At 39.0% G+C, this 21,975-nt stretch overlaps 1 protein-coding gene across 6 annotated transcripts in view; it reads right to left on the bottom strand.

Moving 5' to 3' along the window:
• Positions 1 to 5,187: 5,187 nt before the first annotated feature.
• Positions 5,188 to 21,975, bottom strand: part of MCF2 (MCF.2 cell line derived transforming sequence) — a 121,826-nt gene continuing 105,038 nt past the window's right edge. For 5 of the 6 annotated variants that reach the window (XM_054695535.1, XM_054695532.1, XM_054695533.1 and 2 more), the window contains 5 exons: positions 20,817 to 20,895; positions 20,176 to 20,242; positions 18,434 to 18,543; positions 16,454 to 16,566; positions 13,483 to 14,548 (listed from right to left, as the gene is read on the bottom strand). In XM_054695535.1, coding sequence (XP_054551510.1) covers positions 14,429 to 14,548; positions 16,454 to 16,566; positions 18,434 to 18,543; positions 20,176 to 20,242; positions 20,817 to 20,895 — 489 coding nt within the window. In that variant the 3' untranslated portion in view covers positions 13,483 to 14,428. Of the gene's footprint in view, positions 6,911 to 13,482; positions 14,549 to 16,453; positions 16,567 to 18,433; positions 18,544 to 20,175; positions 20,243 to 20,816; positions 20,896 to 21,975 lie in introns of those variants that run through there. The other variant, XM_054695534.1, reaches the window with a different exon arrangement.

Genomic DNA, 21,975 nt, shown 5'->3' with positions numbered 1-21,975 from the left:
CCACTATTTCCGACCACTGTGGTCTGTACTCACTTCCACTCACCATTTCCAGTCCCAGATAATGATGTTAAAGATCAGAATTTCTGTTCTCAGTTTGGAAAACGTAAATGCAGTAACAGATACACTGAAGGGTAACTACACATGGCCTGGCGGTGGGCTGCGCTTCAGAAGCCTTAGCACACTCTAGTAAGGAATGTTACTGAACAGTTACTAGCGGTTTAGCGCAGTATCTGTTCCCTGAGACAAAATCGACAAAGGACTGACACTGCCTTATACCAACAAATGCACATCGCTTTCTAATTCCAGGTGCAGGGACTTCAAGTTGGAAGCCTGAACTATACCACGGTAGTGCGACCCGGCCATAGCAGGGTCTGTAGCCGCTAAAGGACAGTGCCCAGATAGGGGAGAGGCCACTGCCTGTGGGTCCTCACCCGCGCGCACAATCCCAAGACCACTCAGGCCCAGGGAACAACAACATTGGGGCTTATTTAACAAACAGGGGAAACAAAGAGCGGCTAGCTCACCCCAGAAGTGTCCATGGTGACCAGGAGTCCCAAACAAAAGGCCGCTCCTCCAAGATGGCGCCGTCCCGCCAATGAGGGCCTGGAGCGTGGCAGCCAGAGACAGCAGGCTGGCGACCAACTCACCACAGCTGGACGTGCTCATAGGGGGCCGCTGAGAGGACCCCCACAACAGCCCCAGCCATGAACAGCAGATCTGGAGCAGACAGGAACCGAGGCAGCAGCACCATGAGGCAGTGCCGGATGTTTAACAGTTCTCAGGGGTGACCAGGACACAGAGTGCTGGTCACCCGTCCACCGTGCTGGTCAGCAGTGGCCATTAGTACTGGTCATGACCGGTCATTAGAAGGAGCAGCGGTGTCAGAAACACCATGTTAACAGCTCTTTGTAAGACGATAGCTCACACCAACAACAAACAGCTCTTTGAGACACCAGGCCTAGGGCCTTTGGTGCTCCCTTCGGGCCATGCCAGGCAGGTGGAGACAGGTGCAGTAACGCTAGCTTCTGAGTAGCAATTCGGTTTCTCTATGAGGTTTTTTTTTTTTTGGCTTCTTTTGTCATTCAGAGGTCGGGGACAGAGAGCCTAAGTCTCCAGGGAGTGTGCAGAAATCCCAAGCTGGCTCCTGCCCTGCCTTAGAACCTCTTTCAGCTCCCCTTCCCCCATCTACCAGCCTGATTGGACCAGATTCAGTCCTATGGCTGACTGGGCCATTTACCCATCAGCTCGTAGCTGCACCTGAGGTGTCCATTCCACGATCCAAGCACCATCCACGGGCCTCTCTATGGCCTGCAGCTGCAGGAGCCACAGCCCTGGGGCTGAACCGGTAGGGCCCCAGGGGCTGCATGCTCTGGGGCAGCATGATTAGGGTGACCACTGCCATCCCCATCACTGCTGGCCTCTGCCTGCAGCCTGCGTCCCAATGGGGCTACTTGTGGTGGGCAGTGTGTGCCCACCACCACATGCAGACTCTTGCACTGCCCACAGCAGCCTCTGGGGCTGAGCGCCAGAGCCTCAGGTCGGCGCCGGGGGTGGGGGTGCGGGTGGGGGTGTGTCTCCGGTTCAGTAGAGCTATTTCAACGTAGATATTGACAAATGCTACATATACGTATTTAAGAGACCATGTGCCTAACCTTTACTAATGCAGCCATGGACACAATTTTCTTACTTGACTAAAAACACATCATTTGTACAGGCCTGAAGTTCTATTGTTGTGGATCAGCATGGAACAAGCTAAATTAAATCCAAAATGATTTATGATTTAACAGGCAGAATGTTCATGAGAGAAGAGTTCCAGAATCAGATCTTTAAAGTTGGTCTCAGATGGTGACAGTTATTTTATGTTGTAAAATAAAACATAACATTTCTTAAGCACAAATATTTCTCCTACACGACACATTCACACATTAAGTCAATGAAAGTTTATTCTAGGGTAGTTTTCTGCTGGTACGTTAGTTCATACTAATTTGTAAGATACTGATTTAAAAAAAAATGAAAAAAGACTTCTTGACTGTTATTTTCAGCCAGCTTGTAAAATGAAAACAAATTCCAACAGGGATGTAGGGGAAGAACATTTGATGGAGGGTTTCATGACATTTTAGTAACCAGGGGATATGACAGTAGAGTCAAATTTTCCAGTAGTACTGTATTTAAATGAGCAGAATTGTTTACAGTGTGAAATGCCTGGGAATATGAAAATGTATAGAAAATAGTAGCGTGGATTCCCAAGTACCAACACCCACCTATCTCCCCTCCTCGCTGTCCTTGTTCTGTGTGCGCCTCTCTTCAGAGGTGGCTACCATCCCTAATTTGGTGTTCGTCATTATCCAGCATATCCAGATTTTTACCCTAAATTCTCCATTAAAAGCGCGTTTGTTTTGCATATTGAACAACTGCTGTCGTATCTATCTTGCAGTTAGTTTCTGAAGATTCATTGATGTTGTTATGTGTGCATAGGGTAAGGTAAAAAGTATCAGACTTTTCTGCCCTCCCGCCATTAGGATAGATGAGGGAACCCTGTGGTCCTGAATGCATGCCTGATGGCGGGCACCTGCAGTGGGTACACCTGGGCTGAGAGACTGCGTTTTTAAGGGCGGCATCACGGGCACGCCAGCAGAAGCCAAGAACGAAAGGAAGCCGAGAGAAGAAGAGAAGCAGAGAGAACGCCAGAGAGAGCCCAGATAGAGTGAAGATTTGCTGGGGGCTGGGAGGCCTGCCAGCCTCCTGGCCCCCCAGCACCCCTGGCCCCACAGCACCCCTGCCTGCCATGTGCCTGGTAAATCTAAATAAAAGCCTGCAAAAGCCACCGAGGGCTCTGACTCCTCCTTGACCCGCTCTGCTGGGTCAGAAAACCTGCCCTGTGTCCATTCCTGCCCCTACAGTGTGGCTCTAGACCATTCATTTTAACTTTTTGTAATGTTTTATTGGATGATATTCCATAATCTAGCTTTCTAGTCTTTCTGTTCAGGCTCTTCATCTTGTCTTCAAATTTTTTACTTTTCCAGACAGCACTGCTAGAAACATTCTGGCATGTATGTGTCCTTGAGCACACATGAGTATTTCTCTGCAGTAGATACTTAGCAGTGGAACCGCTAAGCCATGCTGGATTCATTTCAACTTAACATTACCCATTGCTAACCAAAGTACTTTGCCAACTTACTCTCCCAGCAGCGGTGTGTAAGAGTTCTTGCTTCAAGTCCTTCTGACCACTTGGGATTTTTAGAAATATAGGCAGATGTTAAGCTGCTCAGGATTATATGAAAGTGCCTGTTTTGCTTTGAATTGAGGTATTTTGAAACTAGTTGTAAATGTTTAGGTCTAATAGTGTGTCCTCCTGAGGTCAGTAAAGGGAACATTTTGGCTTGTAATATTAGATTCCAAACCAGCCACCATGTTTCCCTTTTAAGTCATTTTTATTTTGGTCAAAAAGTTACAGTTCACTTGGTTGACAATATTTTACTTGTTCTCATTTGATTTCCCGCAGCTTGCCATGTAAAAGAGCACATTCACTATCAAACAGATAAAAACAATTAACTGGGATAACCTTCAGCACAGAGAGTGCTTTTCACAATTCACATTTATTTTTTTTTACTTTCTCTCCTGCTTTCCCCTCTGCTCCATGATGACCCTGTTTCCAATTGGGTGTTTGGGTTATCTTGGTAGTAATCAATTAGTGAGTCTGCCTTGCAAATATTTACATGAACTGTATCTTTGAAATGGTTCACATTTTCTTTGGTTTGGGTTTAAGGGAAATGTTAGCTTAAGGAATACATCTTCACAAAGGACAACTTCATCTACTGCTTTTAATACATATTATTAGTCTATTTGGTAGACCTATGCTGAAACCATCGTGTCAGAATTTAGTATGCTAATCTGTACATGTGAAAATGAGGTGTCAGCAAATACTAGGCAGGCCTTACCCAGTGCAAGGGAAATGTCACACTTAAATATGACATGAACTTGAATACAACACATACATTTCGAACTAAAAAGAAATCACATTTTTAAAAAGCCTGTTGCCACTTGTATTGTTTCCTTTTGAGCAATATAAAAGGTTTGGCTTTTGTCTTTAACAATCGTTTGTCGCTGAGCATTTGCCTCAACTGGGCAGGCCCCATAAGACTATTTGCAAAATGACCTTTCCAAATCAGTGTAGTGGAACGGAATAAAAATGTTTTTTTGACAACTAATTGCTTGATACTTGACTTGTTAAATACTCCAGAGTCCTCTATCTCCATGGAAAGGAGTTTCCTGTATTCTACTACCTACTAAGTGCTTTTCTCAGAGAATGTTTGTTGAGTGAAAAATGTGAAATCCCTAACTTAATTTTTCTCTAAGTGGAACATTTTTCATATTCCCTTACATTTTCAAAAACACTCTCTGAAATTTTCTCTCTTCTGCAGAGAACATTGTAGCCCTGGTATATAAGTGGCTTTAATAGCCACCATATGTTCTATATTGTGAGACTCATATATAACTTGGAAAGCGTCAATAGTAGTATTTATTTTGCGTGCAATATAGGAAGAAAAACTTGAATATACATTTTAATGTTCAAGGAGTTCCTTGGAGGTAGATTAATTTATTAACTAGTTCACTGATGGGTACTTCCTCAAATGAGCTCAAAATAAATTTAAAGGGAGGAGGGAAGAGCATAAGAGAGACTATGGTGACAGTTCATGGGTGATTGGTGGTGGGAATTTTATAGGGGTTACACCTATAAAAATGAACAATGTAATATATATATATTTAAAATTAAAAATAAATAAATGAATAAATTTAAAGGCACCCTGCCCACTCTGTGTTCAGAACAAGTTCTGGCTCCTTAATGAAGTGGAAGAGACCATTAAGTCTGGCAAAGCCAACTGCAAGTCCTTTGCAAAGGCAAACAATGGTGAAGGCTCTAGGTGGTGCCCAGCTTCCTCGGGCACCACTATAGCATGAAGAGACATTTTGGGCAACACATTTTACTCTAGCTCAGGTCCTAACTCTCTATTCCTCCGCCATTCTCTCTCTCAGAGAATCATGAGGCAAAGCTAGATATAAACATTCCCCTCAATACACTTATGGTGCCTTTAGGGTATCACTAATAACTGAGAGGAAAGAAGTGTTCAGTGTACAGTCGATACTATATTAAACTGAAAAAAATATATCAATGAATTCAAGGTTGGATATCTTTAATGTGGAGTTAATGCAAGTACATATACATTGTAAGTATATTTAGAATGTAATTAAAATTTGAAGACTTAAAGGGAAACTGCTACTATGTTTTATAGTAACACATTTATAGCCCAATACAATTAATACAGTGCTGTTACATATACAAATACATATACAAATATAGCATTCATTGTACAGCAATTAAAACATTAAAAGGCCTTAATTGTACGTTTGAATCCAGTGAACTTAATACTGTCTTAACTGATTAAAACCCCTAGTTTAATACTATGAAATTAAAATATTTTCTGCAGAGGGGCATCATTTGTGAAAAATTTTATCTCCTAATTCTTTTTACTGCAGGATCAGCACCCAAAAGAACTGCATTTTAATTTAATTTTGCTATTATTATTTTTGCAGAAGCATTAAGTGAAATATCCAATCTATGGACATTTTAATGAGTGAGTTATAAATCAGCCATCATAAGTCCCAACAATTGGATATTAGAAGATTTATAATTTGCAGGTAACTTTGAATAAAAATACAATAGGTTTGTATACAAATTGTTACATCAAATGATACCACTGGCATGAACTATGATCTTGGCATGATACACGAACCTGCTTAAAACATAAATTATGTATTAGTTATTATTATTTATTATAAAACCAGTCATCAAAACCATGCACCTAATATGCCCACATGATAGTAAAACACAACAGTCCATGAGTCTGAACGCAGCCAATTTCAAACTATTGTCTGCAGTAGTTCAAAATAAAAATACTACAAGCATAAATTCAATACTGTACAACACAGCTGGCCCTGGGCTTTGAACAAGTGATCACACTGTTTGCATATTTAAAAGAAAGGCATCTGGACATGTATTATCAAAGAAAAACACTAGGAAGAAACAAAATCTAACTTAAGAAAACCTTGACAAGAAGAGATTTTTCTAGAAACCCCAAAAGCAAGTGAAGACACTGGGAAGTAGAGTTTTGCTACAGGAACACCGTTGTGCAAATATGAATACTTAACTTAATAGCTGTGACATATGTCTTAACATTTCAATGCACAAACATTTTATAAACCTCAATGCAGCCTAACACATCCAGGATTTTTTTAGCTTTGGCTGGTTTTAGAACCATAAGACAGCTCTGAGAAACCTATAGACCAATCAATGTGCAAAAGAGGTCTTTCAGAACCTATCCCTTTGGTATATTGTCCTCACATAGATAACAGAATTAAATAATAAAATAAACTATCAATTAGCAAAGCGGTTTAAAAAACTGATGATACTCTTTGGATTTTTCTGTTTTGTTCTGAAGCGTTACCCAAAATATTACAAGTAATGTTTTTTAACCTGCAAGTGTTCAAAATAATAGAGTTCCAGTTTTCAGAATTGAATCCTGAATTCAATTCAGATGGAATTGGAATGTATGCCATGGAAAGTCCTCCTTGGAAACAAAACAACAATGCATTTTTCACCTGGCGAGAGCGGAAGGACTGAAGATGACCTTCTGGCAAGAATGACACTCAATGGGAATGACAAAGCCGACCTCGGTCCCGAAGAAACGCTGACTGTCACGGGCAGCATGTGATCACCCTGATTCTTGTGCTGTGACACTTTTAAGACATAAAATCTACCTCACATCTCCATAGGGAATCTTATTTTTAAGTCTATTCCATGCTCCTTTAGTTCAAGGGGAACTTACTTTCCTTGTGTTACTCAGAGCAGCATCTACAAAACAATGAAGAATGATGTTAATACTAATGTGACTTTTAAGGTCAAAAATGTTGTCTGTGTCATGACTCTGAATGCAAGGATTAAAGAGGGCCAGCATAAATTCAAAGGTTGGTTCTTTTAGTATGAAAGTCTTTATTCGGTTATATAGTTATTTATGAATGGCATCTATTTTAGAAATGACATAACTTTAGTGGAAGGCAAAAGAAAACAATTCATATCTCCTACAACCAGATTTCAGGAATATTGTGTGAATTATGCTGTGTACATAGAGATAAAACGAAACATGTTAAGCACATAAATATCAGAGATATCTTCGCATTCTATTTCCCAGATTTCAAGCAAAATACTCCAATTCATATTTTTAAACCTAACTGTTGTTGACAGGCTTATGTAGATAATTGAAATTTCCTAATCCAGTAATTGACATATATTACAGCATATTTATACAATTTTGTTCTATGAAATGTAACATGAGGGCCACTTGATATTATAGCATTCAACCAAAGTCTGCCAGTAAGTGTTAATTTGTAAATTTAACAAAAATCATAAATCCATGTTATTTGAAAGTAATGTCTATTTTAAAAATATCTTAAGTCAGAACTTTCTAGAGTAGAAGGACCAATGGAACCTAGTGCCTTCATCTAGTAGCACACCACATAGAGAATAAATGTTTTAAATACTGATGCACTATCAATTTACTAAACCTCAACTCTCCCAATGACACTGCAAAAAAAGAAAAGGATTTTTTAAAAAGTGAACTGATGATAAAAAATAAAAATGACTAGAAAGGAATGTAATTTTTTTCTAAATAAAGCGCATGTATATTAACAAATGTACATAGCAAGTCCTTTACTGCCTGAAAAGAAACAGGTCCAAAGTAGATTTAAGTTGCTGTTCGACCATGTACTTTTCAAAGGGTGGCAATATGTCCCCAATCTACTGTAACTAGTGAGACCAATGGAACCACTTCAAGTAACAACTGATCAAAAATGTTATTTTACATGTCCTACCTTACAGATAGCCAGGCACTTCCTGTAATTAACTTTGTCCTGAATTAGCTCTGAGGACATCTGGCCTTATATGTCCAATGAGGCTGATGACAATTAGGGAACATCTAGTTTGAATACTCCTAATATTCAACACGAATGCCATTATTGGTGCTTTCATTTTTGAAGCCATTGCATTCCTATTTCATAGCTTTATTGGTTTTTTAAACTGCTCCATAAAAATAATTTATAAAAATGATTTATGAGTCCATTTAAACAGCTCTTTGAACACACATTTTAAAGTGACTCATGTCACTCTGTCTCTCATTAACCATTTAAATAAGCATAAGAAGGAAGAAACCTGGCCATGGTTATTTTCAAATTTACTCCTCAATGTAAAAATCAATTGAGTTAGGGCCTCCCCGGTGGCACAGGGGTTAAAGACAGCGCTATCAAGCTATCGTCAGCCTCTGCAGCACGAGTTTGTTTCCCGGCCAGCCAGGGAACAACCCACATAGCGCAGCAGACCTCTCCTGCCTCACCCGCTGCCCCCCTCAGCAGTGTATTTCAGTCAGTCTGCCTGTCTGTCTCTGCTGAATCCTCTCACCCCCCGCCCCCCGCATCTCAGGCCTGTACCCCAGCTCTTGTATGCATAAGTAAATAAATCTTTAAAAAAAAATTTAAAGTTATACAGTGCCCCATTCAGTGTGTGCCGTGTTTCTTCGTATTTGTCTGATGCTCTTCTTTCCTGTTTACTACTTTTCTGCCTTGTGTGAAAGAAATTGTGAGCTCTTCAAAGTTGTGTTTGCTTTGATTCCAGCTCTTATATTTAGGTCTTTGATGCAATTCAAATTAATTTTTGTGTAGGAGTGAGTGACATATAGGGGTTGTGGGTTATTTCTCTTTTCATATGAATACCCAGTTAAGCCAGAACCTTTTTTTTTTAAAGATTTATTATTTATGCATACAAGAACTGGGGTATAAGCCAGAGGTCTGGGAGGTGAGAGGATCCATCAGAGACAGAGTAGGGAACAGAACAGGCAGGTTGACCAAAGTATACTGTTGAGGGGAGCAGCGGGCGAGTCAGGAGAGGTCTGCTGTGCTATTTGGGTATCTCCCTGTTTGGGGATAGAACTCGCATTGCAGAGGCTGCAGACAGCTTCACATTGCTGTACTCAACCCCTTGTGCCACCAGGGAGGCCCAGGCCAGAACCATTTGCTAAAACAACTTTTCATTCCCATTCGGTTGACTGGGCACTTCAAGTGAACATTATGTTTATGTGGGTCTGTTTGAGTATTTTTCTACACTCACACCAACACCACCCTGTGTTCATTACTCAGGCGTGTAAGACCTCCACATTTTTCCCCAGTGATATTTATTGAGATAATGTTGGTTTACAACACTGCATTTCCAAATATTTGAAATTATTTTGTATTAGATTCTTTGCCTTTTCATATACATTTTAGAATAAGCTTTTTTTTTCCTTTTTTCCCTAAGAAGGCCTGATTACATTTTGATCTTGATTGTATTAACTCTATAGGTTAATTTGTGGACAATAAATTTCTCAACACTGAGATTTTCAAGACCTGTACACAGTACATCTCTCCAACAGATCATTCAAAATCTATCTCAGCAATGATTTATGGTTGTCATTATGAAAGTCTTAAATGTCTGTTGTTAAATTTACTTCCTGTTTTTTAAAGATTTATTGATTTATGCATACAAGAACTGGGGTACGGGCCAGAGATGCGGGTGTGGGGGGTGTGTGTGTGAAAGGGTTCACCAGAGACAGAGTAGGGAACAGAACAGGTAGATTGACTGAAACACACTGCTGAGGGGAGCAGTGGGTGAGCCAGGAGAGGTCTGCTGCGCCATGTGGGTTGCTCCCTGGCCAGGGATCAAACTCGTGCTGCAGAGGCTGCAGATTGCTTCATAGTGCAGTGTCTAACCCCTTGCACCACCAGGGAGGCCCGTGTTGTTATATTTACTTTATATGTCTATATAGGTCTTTATATGTCTATATTTACTTTATATGTCTATATTACTCATGTAAATAATGTTGCTTTTTGAAACTTCATTTTTTTCTTTTGTTGCTAGGATTTAGAATTACGATTTATTTTTGAATAATGACTTGGTATACCATGGCTTTATAAAATTCTCTTATTACTTACAGTAGGGTCTTTTATGTATAGATTCCTAGTGGTTATACATACATACATGTGATCTGCTAAGCATGGCAACGTTACTTGTTTTTTTTTAAATCTCCTTTAAGTTATGGTACCTGCTAGGACTTCCAGTATAATGTTGGATAGAAATGGTGGGAGCAAATATCCTTGGTTCATTTCCAATCTTAGGGGAAAAGCATCTAATATTTCAGCATTAACTGTGGTTGTCAGCTGTGGTTTTCCACAAGTGTACATTGTCAAATAAAGGAAATTCCTTTTATTTCTAGTCTGGAGAGAGTTTTTATCACGAATGAGCATAGAATTTTTGTCAAATGATCTATTGCAATTAGTTCCCCCCTTCATTATGTTAATATGGTGAATGACACCGATTTTAAGTGTGTAATACAAGTATTTAAAGAAAACTATTTCCCTCTCTCTATAGCTGAATCCACAAAGTTTGATAAATTGTAGTCTCATTTTCATCCAATTTGAAATAATTCTAATTTCTCTTATGCTTTCTTCTTTGCCCCATGGTATTTAGATTTGTTACACTTAATATCCAAATATTTAGGGATTACTGACATCTAATATACTACCTTTTGTATGAGTCTAATCTCCAGAAATTGAAACTCATTTTAAGGCTCAGTATATAGTCTAGCTTGATGAAAGTTCCATGTGAGCTTAAAAATAATGGGGTATTCTGTGGCTGTAGGGTGTAGTTTTGAAATAAATGTAAATTAGTTCATATTGTTGGTATACACCAAAATCTTCTGACTACTAATCATCTAAATAATTCCCTAATTTAATAATTATCTAAATAATTCAACAATTAGTGCAGAATACCTTTGAAAGTTGATCCAGATTTAGAGTACCTGAAAAAAAAAGCAGTGGCTCTATTTGCAGAGTTCCCATGTAACCCAATATTTATACTGAACTCTATCATACTTAGATTGCCTTGAATGTTACAAATGAAATTTGAGGGCCTCCCAGGTGGGCCAGTTTGAGCGCTGGGTTGTGAAGCTGCCCGCAGCCTCTGCAGCGCCGGTTTGCTCCCCGGCCACCAGAGGAGGGTCCCTCATGGCGCGCAGACCTCTCCTGCCGCCCGCTGCTCCCCTCAGCAGTGTACTTTATCAGTCTGCCTGTTCTGTTCCCCACTCTGGCTCTGGTGAATTCTCTCACCCTCCCGCGCTTCTGACTGTGCTTGTATAAATAAATAAATCTTAAAAAAAAAGAAAGAAATTTGAAACCAACTAAGTTACTCTGGATCTATTAGAGTCATGTAAACACAATGTACTATTAACCTCAGGTAAATGCAGGTCCTGGTCTAGGAATTCAAGGAAATTTGCACATACTGTAATAACCTTGTTCACAAGCGAGTCTCTCTCTTTCTCTCTCTCTCTCTCTCTCTCTTTGGTGCTGCCTTTTTATAGATAGTTCAGTATGACTTAGGGAAAATTATACAAGAATACTAGTTTGTACACAGAAATCTTATGTTTGCTTGGTTTAACAGAAGGAATTTTAGGTAAGTGTCATTGCTTCATACCTCCTTCACACATTAAATCCTTAGTACAGACACAGGTAGTGTGTATAAGTGTCTGTGCATGTATCCATCTATCATAAGAAAATAACATGCTTTTAGGACAGAGTAAAAATAAAACACACTGGAAAAGTATTCCTGGACAGTAAGGCTGATACCTTAAAAGCGTATCATTGGTTTTTAGTTCTGAAGGATATCCTACAAGACACAACAGCATCATTCAAATGTATCAGCTTTGTACGGAAAAGGTTACTATGCTTTAAAAATCCTTATTCGTAAAGATATAACTATTAAAGACAAAAAGGAAGTCTTAGCTAATAGAATGTGCCTGCAACTTTATTTGTAAATGCAGAGAAGTTTTTACCCTATGCTAATTACATAATTGATGGAGTTTTAAGACTTACAGCTTTTAAGCAAATAGTAGAGAGCCTGTTCATATTATACCTGTAACTTTGGCATTCCAAAACCTATTGCCACTAATTAAAATCTGCAAACTGTTCCCTGGAATCAGACCTTCTTTTCTTCTGTTTAGATTTTTCACCAACCTAAGTAATAAACGAATTAGTAGCCAACAATGGTAATGTAAGTTAATCCAACCAAATATATTGCACTGCAGCTCAAATTTTCACCAATCTGTTGTATATATTCAAAGACCATGATGTGGTGCTTGAGTCCTTTGTGGAACCTATAAAGGACTTGGGTTACTAGCAAAAATGGTTATTATTTTAATGACCCATCAATAAACTTCACCTGTGTCACACTCTTCCACCTTACGGTCAGAGTACCCTGTCAAAGCAGAATTTCAGTTAAAGTTATTGACACAATGAAGAGAGCTATTTCATATAAAACTTCTAAAAGAATTAGGGAAGAATCCTTTAGTACTCATCTAAGCAATATTTTCTTCCTGCTTTGTGGTCTCTATAACTGAACAGTGTACTTGACAGAACCATCTTTGCAGTCAGTGTTCTATGAAGTCACACGCATAAGGGTAGAATGATAACATTCAAAAAAAAGGCCAGTATTTGAACTGGTTAAGAGAAGTGTGGTTATGTTGTCAAGTAATAAAGCATGGTCCCAGGTAGATCAATAGGTATTCACTAAGCATGTGATAAATTAATAAAGGTTGTTTATTAATAAATTAATGAACAACCAAATGTAACGTGACCTGCAGCCATCACACAGCCAGATGTTTCAGCAGCAATGTCTGAGCCAAAATTTAAAGAACAAAAGATTGAGGGAACACTTAGCATCTCATTCTTTCCAAGCACTTTTCATTCACCAAAAGTTAACATTGCATTCAGTGAGCTAAACAGGCATGGCCGAAGCAACAAAAAGGGAATACTGATAAGAAATGGGAAATTTAGGTTTCTTGAGACTATATAACAAAGACACAAGTAAAGCAGAACATTTGATCAGAGAGCCGCAGGCCCAGGTGGAGGCCATGTCAGGCACTGAGAACACACCTAGCATTGGCCCTCAGCATCCTCGTGGAGATACAGAATCTCCATTTTTAATTGGGAGGTCTTCTGAGGCTCTTTTCCTGCAGTCTGCTAGGCTTTGTAAGTGCCTGGAGACAGGAAGGTTGTTTTTGAAAAATTACATTACAAATATGATAACAAAACCCTAACATAACTCCACAATCTGTGACATAAAGAATTCACTCTTTGGTTTCAGTAGTAAATGTGGTAGCTGCAGCAGTTTTGCAAGAACAAACAAACATGGAGCAGTTTGTAATGGAGAAAGAAGCAGAACATGTGTTTATTTAACCTGAAGAATTCACTTTTATTTGCAAAAAGAGAGTTACAGCATGAACTACACAGAAGGTAGCAGAGCACAACTAATTTCAATTACATGAATTATAAGCGTAAACCCAGAAAAAAAAAAACAAGCATGAAAATAATTTTTAAATACTGTTATTTATAAACTGTGCTCATGAAAAATTGGTCTTGGCACTGTGTACAAAAGGCAATGGCCCTGAAAAGAGATTTACTAATGTCTCTTCTTCCCCTTCCCCAAATTGGAAGTTTTCTATAGTTTGCAAAGATCACGAGCACAAAAGCTTTGGGTCCAATAAAAGCACATTAAATCATAATGTGCTTTATTCTGGCCTTATTTTGCAGCTATATTTTTAAATTTGACTCATTAATAAGCAAAATAATCCAAGGCACACTGATTGCATTTGGTTACAAAGTAGCTAGAGAAGAAATATTAATTTCAGTTAAGTCCAAACACATTCTTAGATGAGAATCTTACCAGCACAATATCTTACACATTAAGGACATTATTTTAAAAAGAGTACCATAATTAAATTCTTTTAAAAAATGAAAGAAAAGAAATAGCTATGTGGTGCTGATTCCTTCCATGTCCCAAAGCATTAACCCCACACACTATCTGCATCACATGACTGAGTGTCTTTTTGAGCTACTTGCCATTTCTGCCAGGGTGTCTGTGAGGGGAGCAGCACTCAATACTTCTTAGTTTTTGACGTGATCAAGTGAAGCTAAAAGGACAGCTCATTCCAACCGGTTTTGCTGTGGGGGCTGGGTTTTGTTTTGCTCGTGGATTATAGACTGCATTGTATTAGTCTTGTGTGTGTTCCCCGCAGGGAACTGTTGGGAGAAAAGATGACAATGCATATGTTTCTCTTCTGATGAAATTCCCATCCCTAGTGATGAAAACATTAACCAACTCTGCATCTGTACTTCATTTTCTGAGAGCACAGCTGGAAAGATACTTAATGAAGACTCTCGGTTCTTGACAAATTCTTCATAGATTGTCCAGAGTGGACATTTAAACCCAAACTGACTTTCCCTGATTGTTTGCTCACTTTTGAACAACTGTCCTCTCCTTCCCATCCTCAGATAAAATGGAAGTTCTTGTTATTATTAGTCTAAACCAGTTCTCAAAGTTTGGGAAGCAGACCGATGAGATACTTCCAGGAGTCTGTAAGGTCAAACATATATTAAGACATTATTTACCTTTACACTCTCACCCTCTTACAAGTACACAGTGGAGTCTTCTAGAGGCTATCTGATGTGCGATAGCACGAGCAATCAAATGCAAACAAAGATATGATAATCCAGCTGTCTTTTCCTAAGCCAGATGTTAAAGAGATTTAGAAAAAGATTTAAAAGGCTGCTCTTTGCACAAAATTGGTTGGAAAAAAGCAAATTTTTAATAAACACTTCATATGAAAATACAATTGGGTCATTAATAGTTTTAAATAATGAAGGAATAATTTTCTATTTCTCAGTTTTCATTTATAGTATGGTATATCGCAATAGTTGTGACCTACAAAAACAAGAGTTCGCAATAATTTTTAAGAATGTCAAAGGGTTCCAGCATTAAAAGGTTTGAGCACAGCCATTCTAGACACTGAACTCTGCACAGATGTCTTACCAGCTCTGTGCCTGTTTCCTCCGCTGCCAATTGCAATCATAAAGCCTGCCTGTTATCTCATTAATGTTATGTATATTAAATGTGAAATCATTCTGTCAACATTTGTATGATAAACTACCATACAAACAGGCATTACGGTCATTGTATTATTAGTAGAAAGAATATTCTGCGACTTTTTTTAAAGAAAGCATTCCCAAGTTGATGCTAATGCTACTTTGTGTTATTCATGTCATTATTCCCTTACCCCAGCATTAGAACAGCCAAATTAAATTTGTTCCTCTAAGGGCACTAAGCAGTCCACTACAAAGCATCATTCCCACCCTCCAAGCTGGTGACTGGAAAATTGGAGATTTACCCTAAACAGTCCTAACTCCCCTCTAATAGTCCACCAGGACCCTAACAACATGGTAACCTATTTCTTCTCTAAAACACTTTTACCCTAAAGCAAACGCCTTTAGTCTTAGAGGGTGGCCTTGCTCTAATATGCTGAGATTTGGCAGTATTCGCATGGTTTTTGAAACACCGCTAAAATATACTCCCCAGATGTTATTAACATTTCCAGTGTTGTAACATTTCTTTCCTATATTTTCCAATCTGGGATTTAAATTAGCTTTTAAAGTATATTTGACCCTCCTTCATTCTGTGATTTTATCTCACATGCCAGGATTGCAAATATGGTGGTGTCTAATTCTAAGGGACATAGCCACTCCTCTGTTCATTGCAGCATTATTTATAATAGTCAAGGTATAGAGACAATTCAAGTGTCCAATGACAGATGAGTGGATAAGATGTAGTCTATACACATCATGGCATACAACTCAGCTATAAAAAGGAGATGAGATCTTGCCATTTGTGACAACATGGGTGGAACTGGGGTTATCTGAAGTGAAATAAATCAGAAGAAGACAAAATCAGATGATTTCACTCATATGTAGAATATAAAGAAACCAAACAAATAAACTAACCCAAAACAAACCCTGAAAATCTGACTGTAGAACTGAGGCTATCAGAAGGGAAGAGAGACGGGGAGTCAAGGAGGGAAGAGGCCCAGTGGACTGTGGTGGAGGACTGTGAGGACACACATCTGCAGAGGTGTGATCCTACATGTACATCACACGTATATATGTATCATATACAATGCTGCAAACTGAAGCTACCTCAGTGAAAAAAAAGAAAGAAAAGAAAAAGAAACTACAGTGCTGAAGATAAAACTGGTCAAAATATAGTGACTTAGAAGCTGACTACTTATTCCATCAACTTCAGTAGGAGTTCCACAAAGAGCTTAAACAAGATCTACTTACAGAGAAAAGTGCTTGCTGAATGTTCCTAATGAGACTCGTTTCACATCTGCTGGCCCTGGAGCCATCTAACAACCTAGGGATACTGACAAAAGATTGCCTGTGTGTCTCACGAGTGTTTATTTTTCTATCTTTACATGACATTACTAACCATTAGGGGCCTTTCTTCTTCTTCATTGTCATCACAAGGAGAGCAGAAATAGTTTCTGGACCACTCTTCAGGCTCATCAGGGATTTCGGAACGTGGTAACATCTCAGTCCAAACTATAAGAAAACACGGCAGGTGGCAGTTACTTAATGATGCTGGTGTACCAGAAGGAGAGAAGTGAAATGAACTGTGATGATCAAGGCTGTAACCTTCCATGCTCCAGGAACAGGCTATTGCTATAATAAAGCCTAGGATGATGCTGTAGTATTGTAAAATTCCTGGCATTTCAGAAAAGGCATGGAATGTCATAGACTTCTTTTACTTTTTAAGATGGTTTCAAGTTTGGGTTGGTGGAAGAGTTATTACAAATAATGGTAAGTCAAATGACATTCCCGAGATATTTTCTATATGATTTACAGAAAATCATCTCTTCCAAAAATTCTTTCTATAGCATATCTACTGGCCCCATTCAAGTAGCCCCTATTACATTCTACCTGGCAATATTTTATTCTTTTCTGTCTTGTCCAGGAATTTATTTTGATTATTTGAATTTGGATTCTCATATAAAACTGTTCTGAGCATTTCTACAAGAATTCTTTTTTCTTTTTTCATGGGAATAACAGTGCATTATAACATTATATACATTTCAGGTGTTCATTGCTGAGAACCAATATGCACATAAACTACAGGAACAAGTCCAATCTATTCTCTTTTTTTCCAATTTATTCTTCACCACATTACCATTCCCATTTCCCTGATGGACCCATCCCTTCCCCCAATATATTTTTGACATGTCTTTGACTTGGCAGAGAACATAGGCTGTACATTGTATGGGTGTGTACGAGGTGCGTAATTAATAAAGAATTCATTACACAGAATTCATATGGATTAAGCAATCTAATGCAGGCAGAGAATGAAGAGAATTCCATTGTGCTTAATTGATAAAATACACAGAATTCATTTGGATTAACCAATCCAATGCAGGCAGAGAATGAGGAGAATTTCATCTTGGTCACACTATACGACTTATGTAAACTTGGAAAAATCATCAACTTTCTCTGACTTGGTTTCCTCCTCTGTCAAATGAAGGCACAGGTGCTTGAGAGCTCAACACACTGAGCAAAGTAAGCTATAAATGGATTAACTGAAAGTTAAGCACATTTGCCATTATTTGTTTCTCCTGAACTGACAGGGAACTCTTCAAGCCTAAGGACCAACATATGTAAATTTTGAGTATCAGGCACTCTGGAAAGTCTTTGCTGTTCACCCCAAAGTTGTTGGAGTGACTCTGGCAGGTGCTTCTATACAACCTTGTATGTCCCTGTTATCACACTCATCATATGCCATTTGAATTGCTGGTTGAATTCCTTCCCTATCCTGTTAGCTTGGCGAGGCAGCTTTGAGTATCTTCATGAGACTGCCCAATATTTGCACCATTCCTGGCACACAATATTTGCTAAATCAATCAAATTGGTCGAAATCAGTTAAAATGACACAATTTACATAAGAAAAATAAATATTCTGGCTGGCAATGGCTCGTCTCCATCTGTTAAACCAATAGCGGGTAGGGTGTGCATTCCTTCAAGTCAATGTATGTTTTATTCATCTCTTACCTTCTATGGCAGGGGTTGCAAAATCTGAGCATACACTGGAAAGAATCATGTGGGAGAAACTGTTCAATTGCAGGTGTCTGTCTGTCCCTGACTTGTGATTTTGAATGTCAGGGGTGGAACCAGAGACGGTGCCCTCCTGACCAGTTCCCACGTGATACAGATGCTACTGGTCCAGGGGACCACACTTTGAGAACCATTGCTCCGCAGTGCCCACCAGAACATCTTGCACATGTAATACGTAAGAGTCTTATAACTTTGGGTTAACTTTATTTTCTTTATACAAAGAAAAGACAGGTAGGCTTTCCAAATTAACCTTAATAGAAAAAAAAATTGCACAGCCCTGAATGCCAGCTGCTGGCCATGACCATACCTGCGGGCCCTTCTGCCGGAAGTGAGGAGAAAGCCGCACCAACCTCCGCCATGGCATTGCTGGGCTCCGATTCAGTTTCCTCAGAGTTTATAAAAGCTCCTTGTTGCTTTCTGATGGAGTAAATACGTAAAAATGAGCTTTTGTACTATCTAAGAATGTTAAGAAATTAAAAACAGTACTACTTAGCCAAAGATAACAAACTATCAAAACATGACAAAAATAACTTAGATTCTGTTAAAACAATAGTAGTTACCAGAGGGGGGTGGGAGGGACAGAAAGGGGAGGGCAGAGGGTGGGGGATTGGCATTGGAGCCTGGGTGGAGGGTGAGCGAGGCATGTGCACCTGTGGAGGAGTGAAGTCGTGCTCCTCGAATTATATAGTTATGCAAACACTTGCCAAATCCATAGAATTTGAAAAAGAGAAAATGTCTACAGTAGTTAAACCAGAAAAGCAGTATTTCCTCCACTAATAGCGTATGTTAAGGACATGCTCTGAGGATCCATTCAAATATAGCTGACCTCCCCTCACCTAAGTCTGTGCAGTAATAGTTCAGGAAAGCTCAAATCCTCGAGTCCCAGCCAGAAGGGCCTCTTTTTAACAAGCAAGGAAAAAACCTTCTCTTTTGCACCCAAAGTAGGTCTATTCTTTAAAACTCCTTCTTGTATATTGTGTGGTATACTTGAAATTTACTAAGAGGTGTACCTTAAGTGTTCTCAACACACACACACACACACATACACACACACAGAGAGAGAGAGAGAGAGAGAGAGAGAGAGAGAGAGGGATGACTGTGAGGTAATGGATATGTGATTTCACTTGATCGTGCTGAATATTTCATAAAGTGTACATGTATCAAATCAAGTTGTATTCTTTAAATATATATGATTTTAACTGTCAACCATAACTCAGTAACACTGGGGGATAAAATAGAAACAACAAAATCCCCGTTGTCTCTGAACTTTTAGGAACTGAGACTTAGGTAAGTCGCATGTAAGTGATGATGAGATCTTAATCTGATGAACACTGCAGAGCTGTGCCAGCTGCTGTAAAGACAATTACTGCGTGAAATCTGAATTTCTGTGCTGGGGCTTTGGAACCAGTGTGGAAATTCTTTCTACGTACATGTTTAATATTCTTCAGGAATTCTACCTTTCAGGATTCCTAGAGACAGAATACAAGAACTACATTTCTAAAGCAGCAGCAGAGCTATCATTAAGGACCACTACCTTCCTCAAAGACTTCTCGGTTGTCTCCAGACATAGTTCCCTGCCAGGATCCATGACTTTTCTCTAACTACATAGAAGGAAAGACCAAGTCACCAGCAAGTGGTCTCCAGATGTGGCTGCTGATCCTTCACCTTTCTTGCAACTTTCCATCTCCAACCAGATCAAAGAAGACCAAAAATACTTTGAAGAGAAAGGCGTGAGCGCAGCCACTTTTACTTATCCTACATGCAACGCATCCCCACATAACCTTAAAACAAAGTCTTTAAAATTATGTTTAAATATTAGCTCAAGGTATCGTATTATTTTTAACATTGAGAAACCAATGTCATAACTATTAAGGACTCTCAGGCTTCAAGAGTAAGGCCAGAACTGAGAAAATGGTCTGTTTATATGATGAGTTTATTGCTAAAAGGACAGATCATTTTTATGTGAGATGCTTTAATAATGTTACTTCATGTTACATGCAGAAAACTAAAGGCTGTAGGAGTGATATTTCTTAAAGAATAATCACTTACTCATCATTCTGTTGACAGGAAAATGGATCCTGTTCTGTTAACTGGTTATTTTGTGCTTGCTTTTGAACTGTGAAATAAAAGAAAGCTTCTGTAAGCAGCATTCAGAAGCCACATTTTTACTTCCGTGAAGACCCGTAAAACACAAACACACACACACACACACACCCCACATTCCCATTTCAGATTAACCCTCACACATTTGAAATAACCAGCAGGAAGTCAGCCTGAATTTGAACAATGGAAAAGGATGAAACCATGTAATATTTTATTCAAGAAATTCAAATTTATGACCACAACCACACCCTCCAACATTACCAAGCACAGATTCCTCGAGGTCCTGGGCAGAGTTGCCTCACGGGAAGGACTAAGAATTCACACAGTCCCTTTGGTCTATTATGTCATAACTGCTTCTGCAAGCAGTGGAGTTCATGTATAAAGTGGAGCTCTAGCATAAAGTTCATTCTCCAAAACAGCTTAAACAACCTCCTGAATTTTGATCTCCAGTTAACTGGTTTAACAAACTCTTTTATTACATATAGGATCTTAAAGTAAGTATCCAGACCCAGTGACTGTAAAAATTATCAGCAAATCTGTGTCAATGTGCTCACTTCTTGTCCCGAAACCTGTGTGCTGGAGTTTACCTGTCATAAGTTCCTGTTGCTTCAACAGAATAGTTCGTATTTCTTTTAACCATGTCATCTTCACATCTACACTTGGAGCCTAGAGATTTAAAGGGGGTGGGGGAGAGGACATGTTTCCCTTTAAGAAGGATGTATTATAATAAAACAATTGTAATGGAGTATGTCAAACATGATCTTCACCCTGAACCATTCTAACATTTTGATTCTTTAAACTTTTACAAAGCAAAAGACATCAGACTGGATGAAATAAGAGTCAAAACCATTTTGCAATTGCCCTTAAAGGATAATGCTCAGAGAAAATGTGAATATAATCTCACTTATTTATTCTTTGTTTATGTTTAATATTAATAAAATAAAACCATTTGTACTGTTTCTGAAAAGACAATCTATTGCTTGTGGAGTAATCTTGATAACTGACAGCATGAGAGCTTCCGTCAGTATTCTCCCATTAATTGCACGGTAAGTCTACTAAAATATAGCAAGAAATCTCATGTGTAGATCAAACTATGAAAATGTATTTTTATGAACTGTAATGACATATCAAATTAAAGAAAAAAATCTCTAAGCTCTTTCCACAGCTAACAGCACAAGCCATGATACAAACACTGAATTGATAATACCCTCTTAGGATCTCATACGCGGAATATGGAGAAAAACAAACAAAGGAACTGACAGAACTAAACCAAATCAACCCTAGAGATCTGACTGCAGAATTGAGACTACAAGAGAGGGGAGGGGAAGAGAAGGGAGGAGAGAGAGCCCAAGAGACTGTTGGGAGGACTATAGGTGCCTTGGTGGTAGGCGCGGTGTGGCGTGGAAACATACTTCTGAAGGGGTGTGAACCTCTAAATCATATACAGTGTTGTAAACCAATGCTACCGCAGTAAAAAAACAATACATATTTTTTTAAAAAATGACATCTTCTCGAAATGTCCTTACTCTCTCCCCCCCCCCCCCCGCCGCTCTTGAAGGCTGGACCCTACCACACCTCTGCCCAGGGTCTTAAGCATGTTCTCTAGAAAAAAACGATCAAATCTGAATGGTCACGTACATCCCTGTGGATCCTAGTCAGGTATCTTCTGAACACCAATTGCAAGAGGAATTCAGAACTGTTACAAATCTGTAACTCCTGGGATTTCATGGGGTCAGAGAAACACTT

This window comes from Talpa occidentalis, unplaced genomic scaffold (assembly GCF_014898055.3).
Source record: "Talpa occidentalis isolate TD23 unplaced genomic scaffold, MPIMG_talOcc4v2.1 talOcc4.15, whole genome shotgun sequence".
Taxonomy (NCBI): Eukaryota; Metazoa; Chordata; class Mammalia; order Eulipotyphla; family Talpidae; genus Talpa; species Talpa occidentalis.
This window is presented reverse-complemented; position numbering and strand designations above follow the sequence as displayed.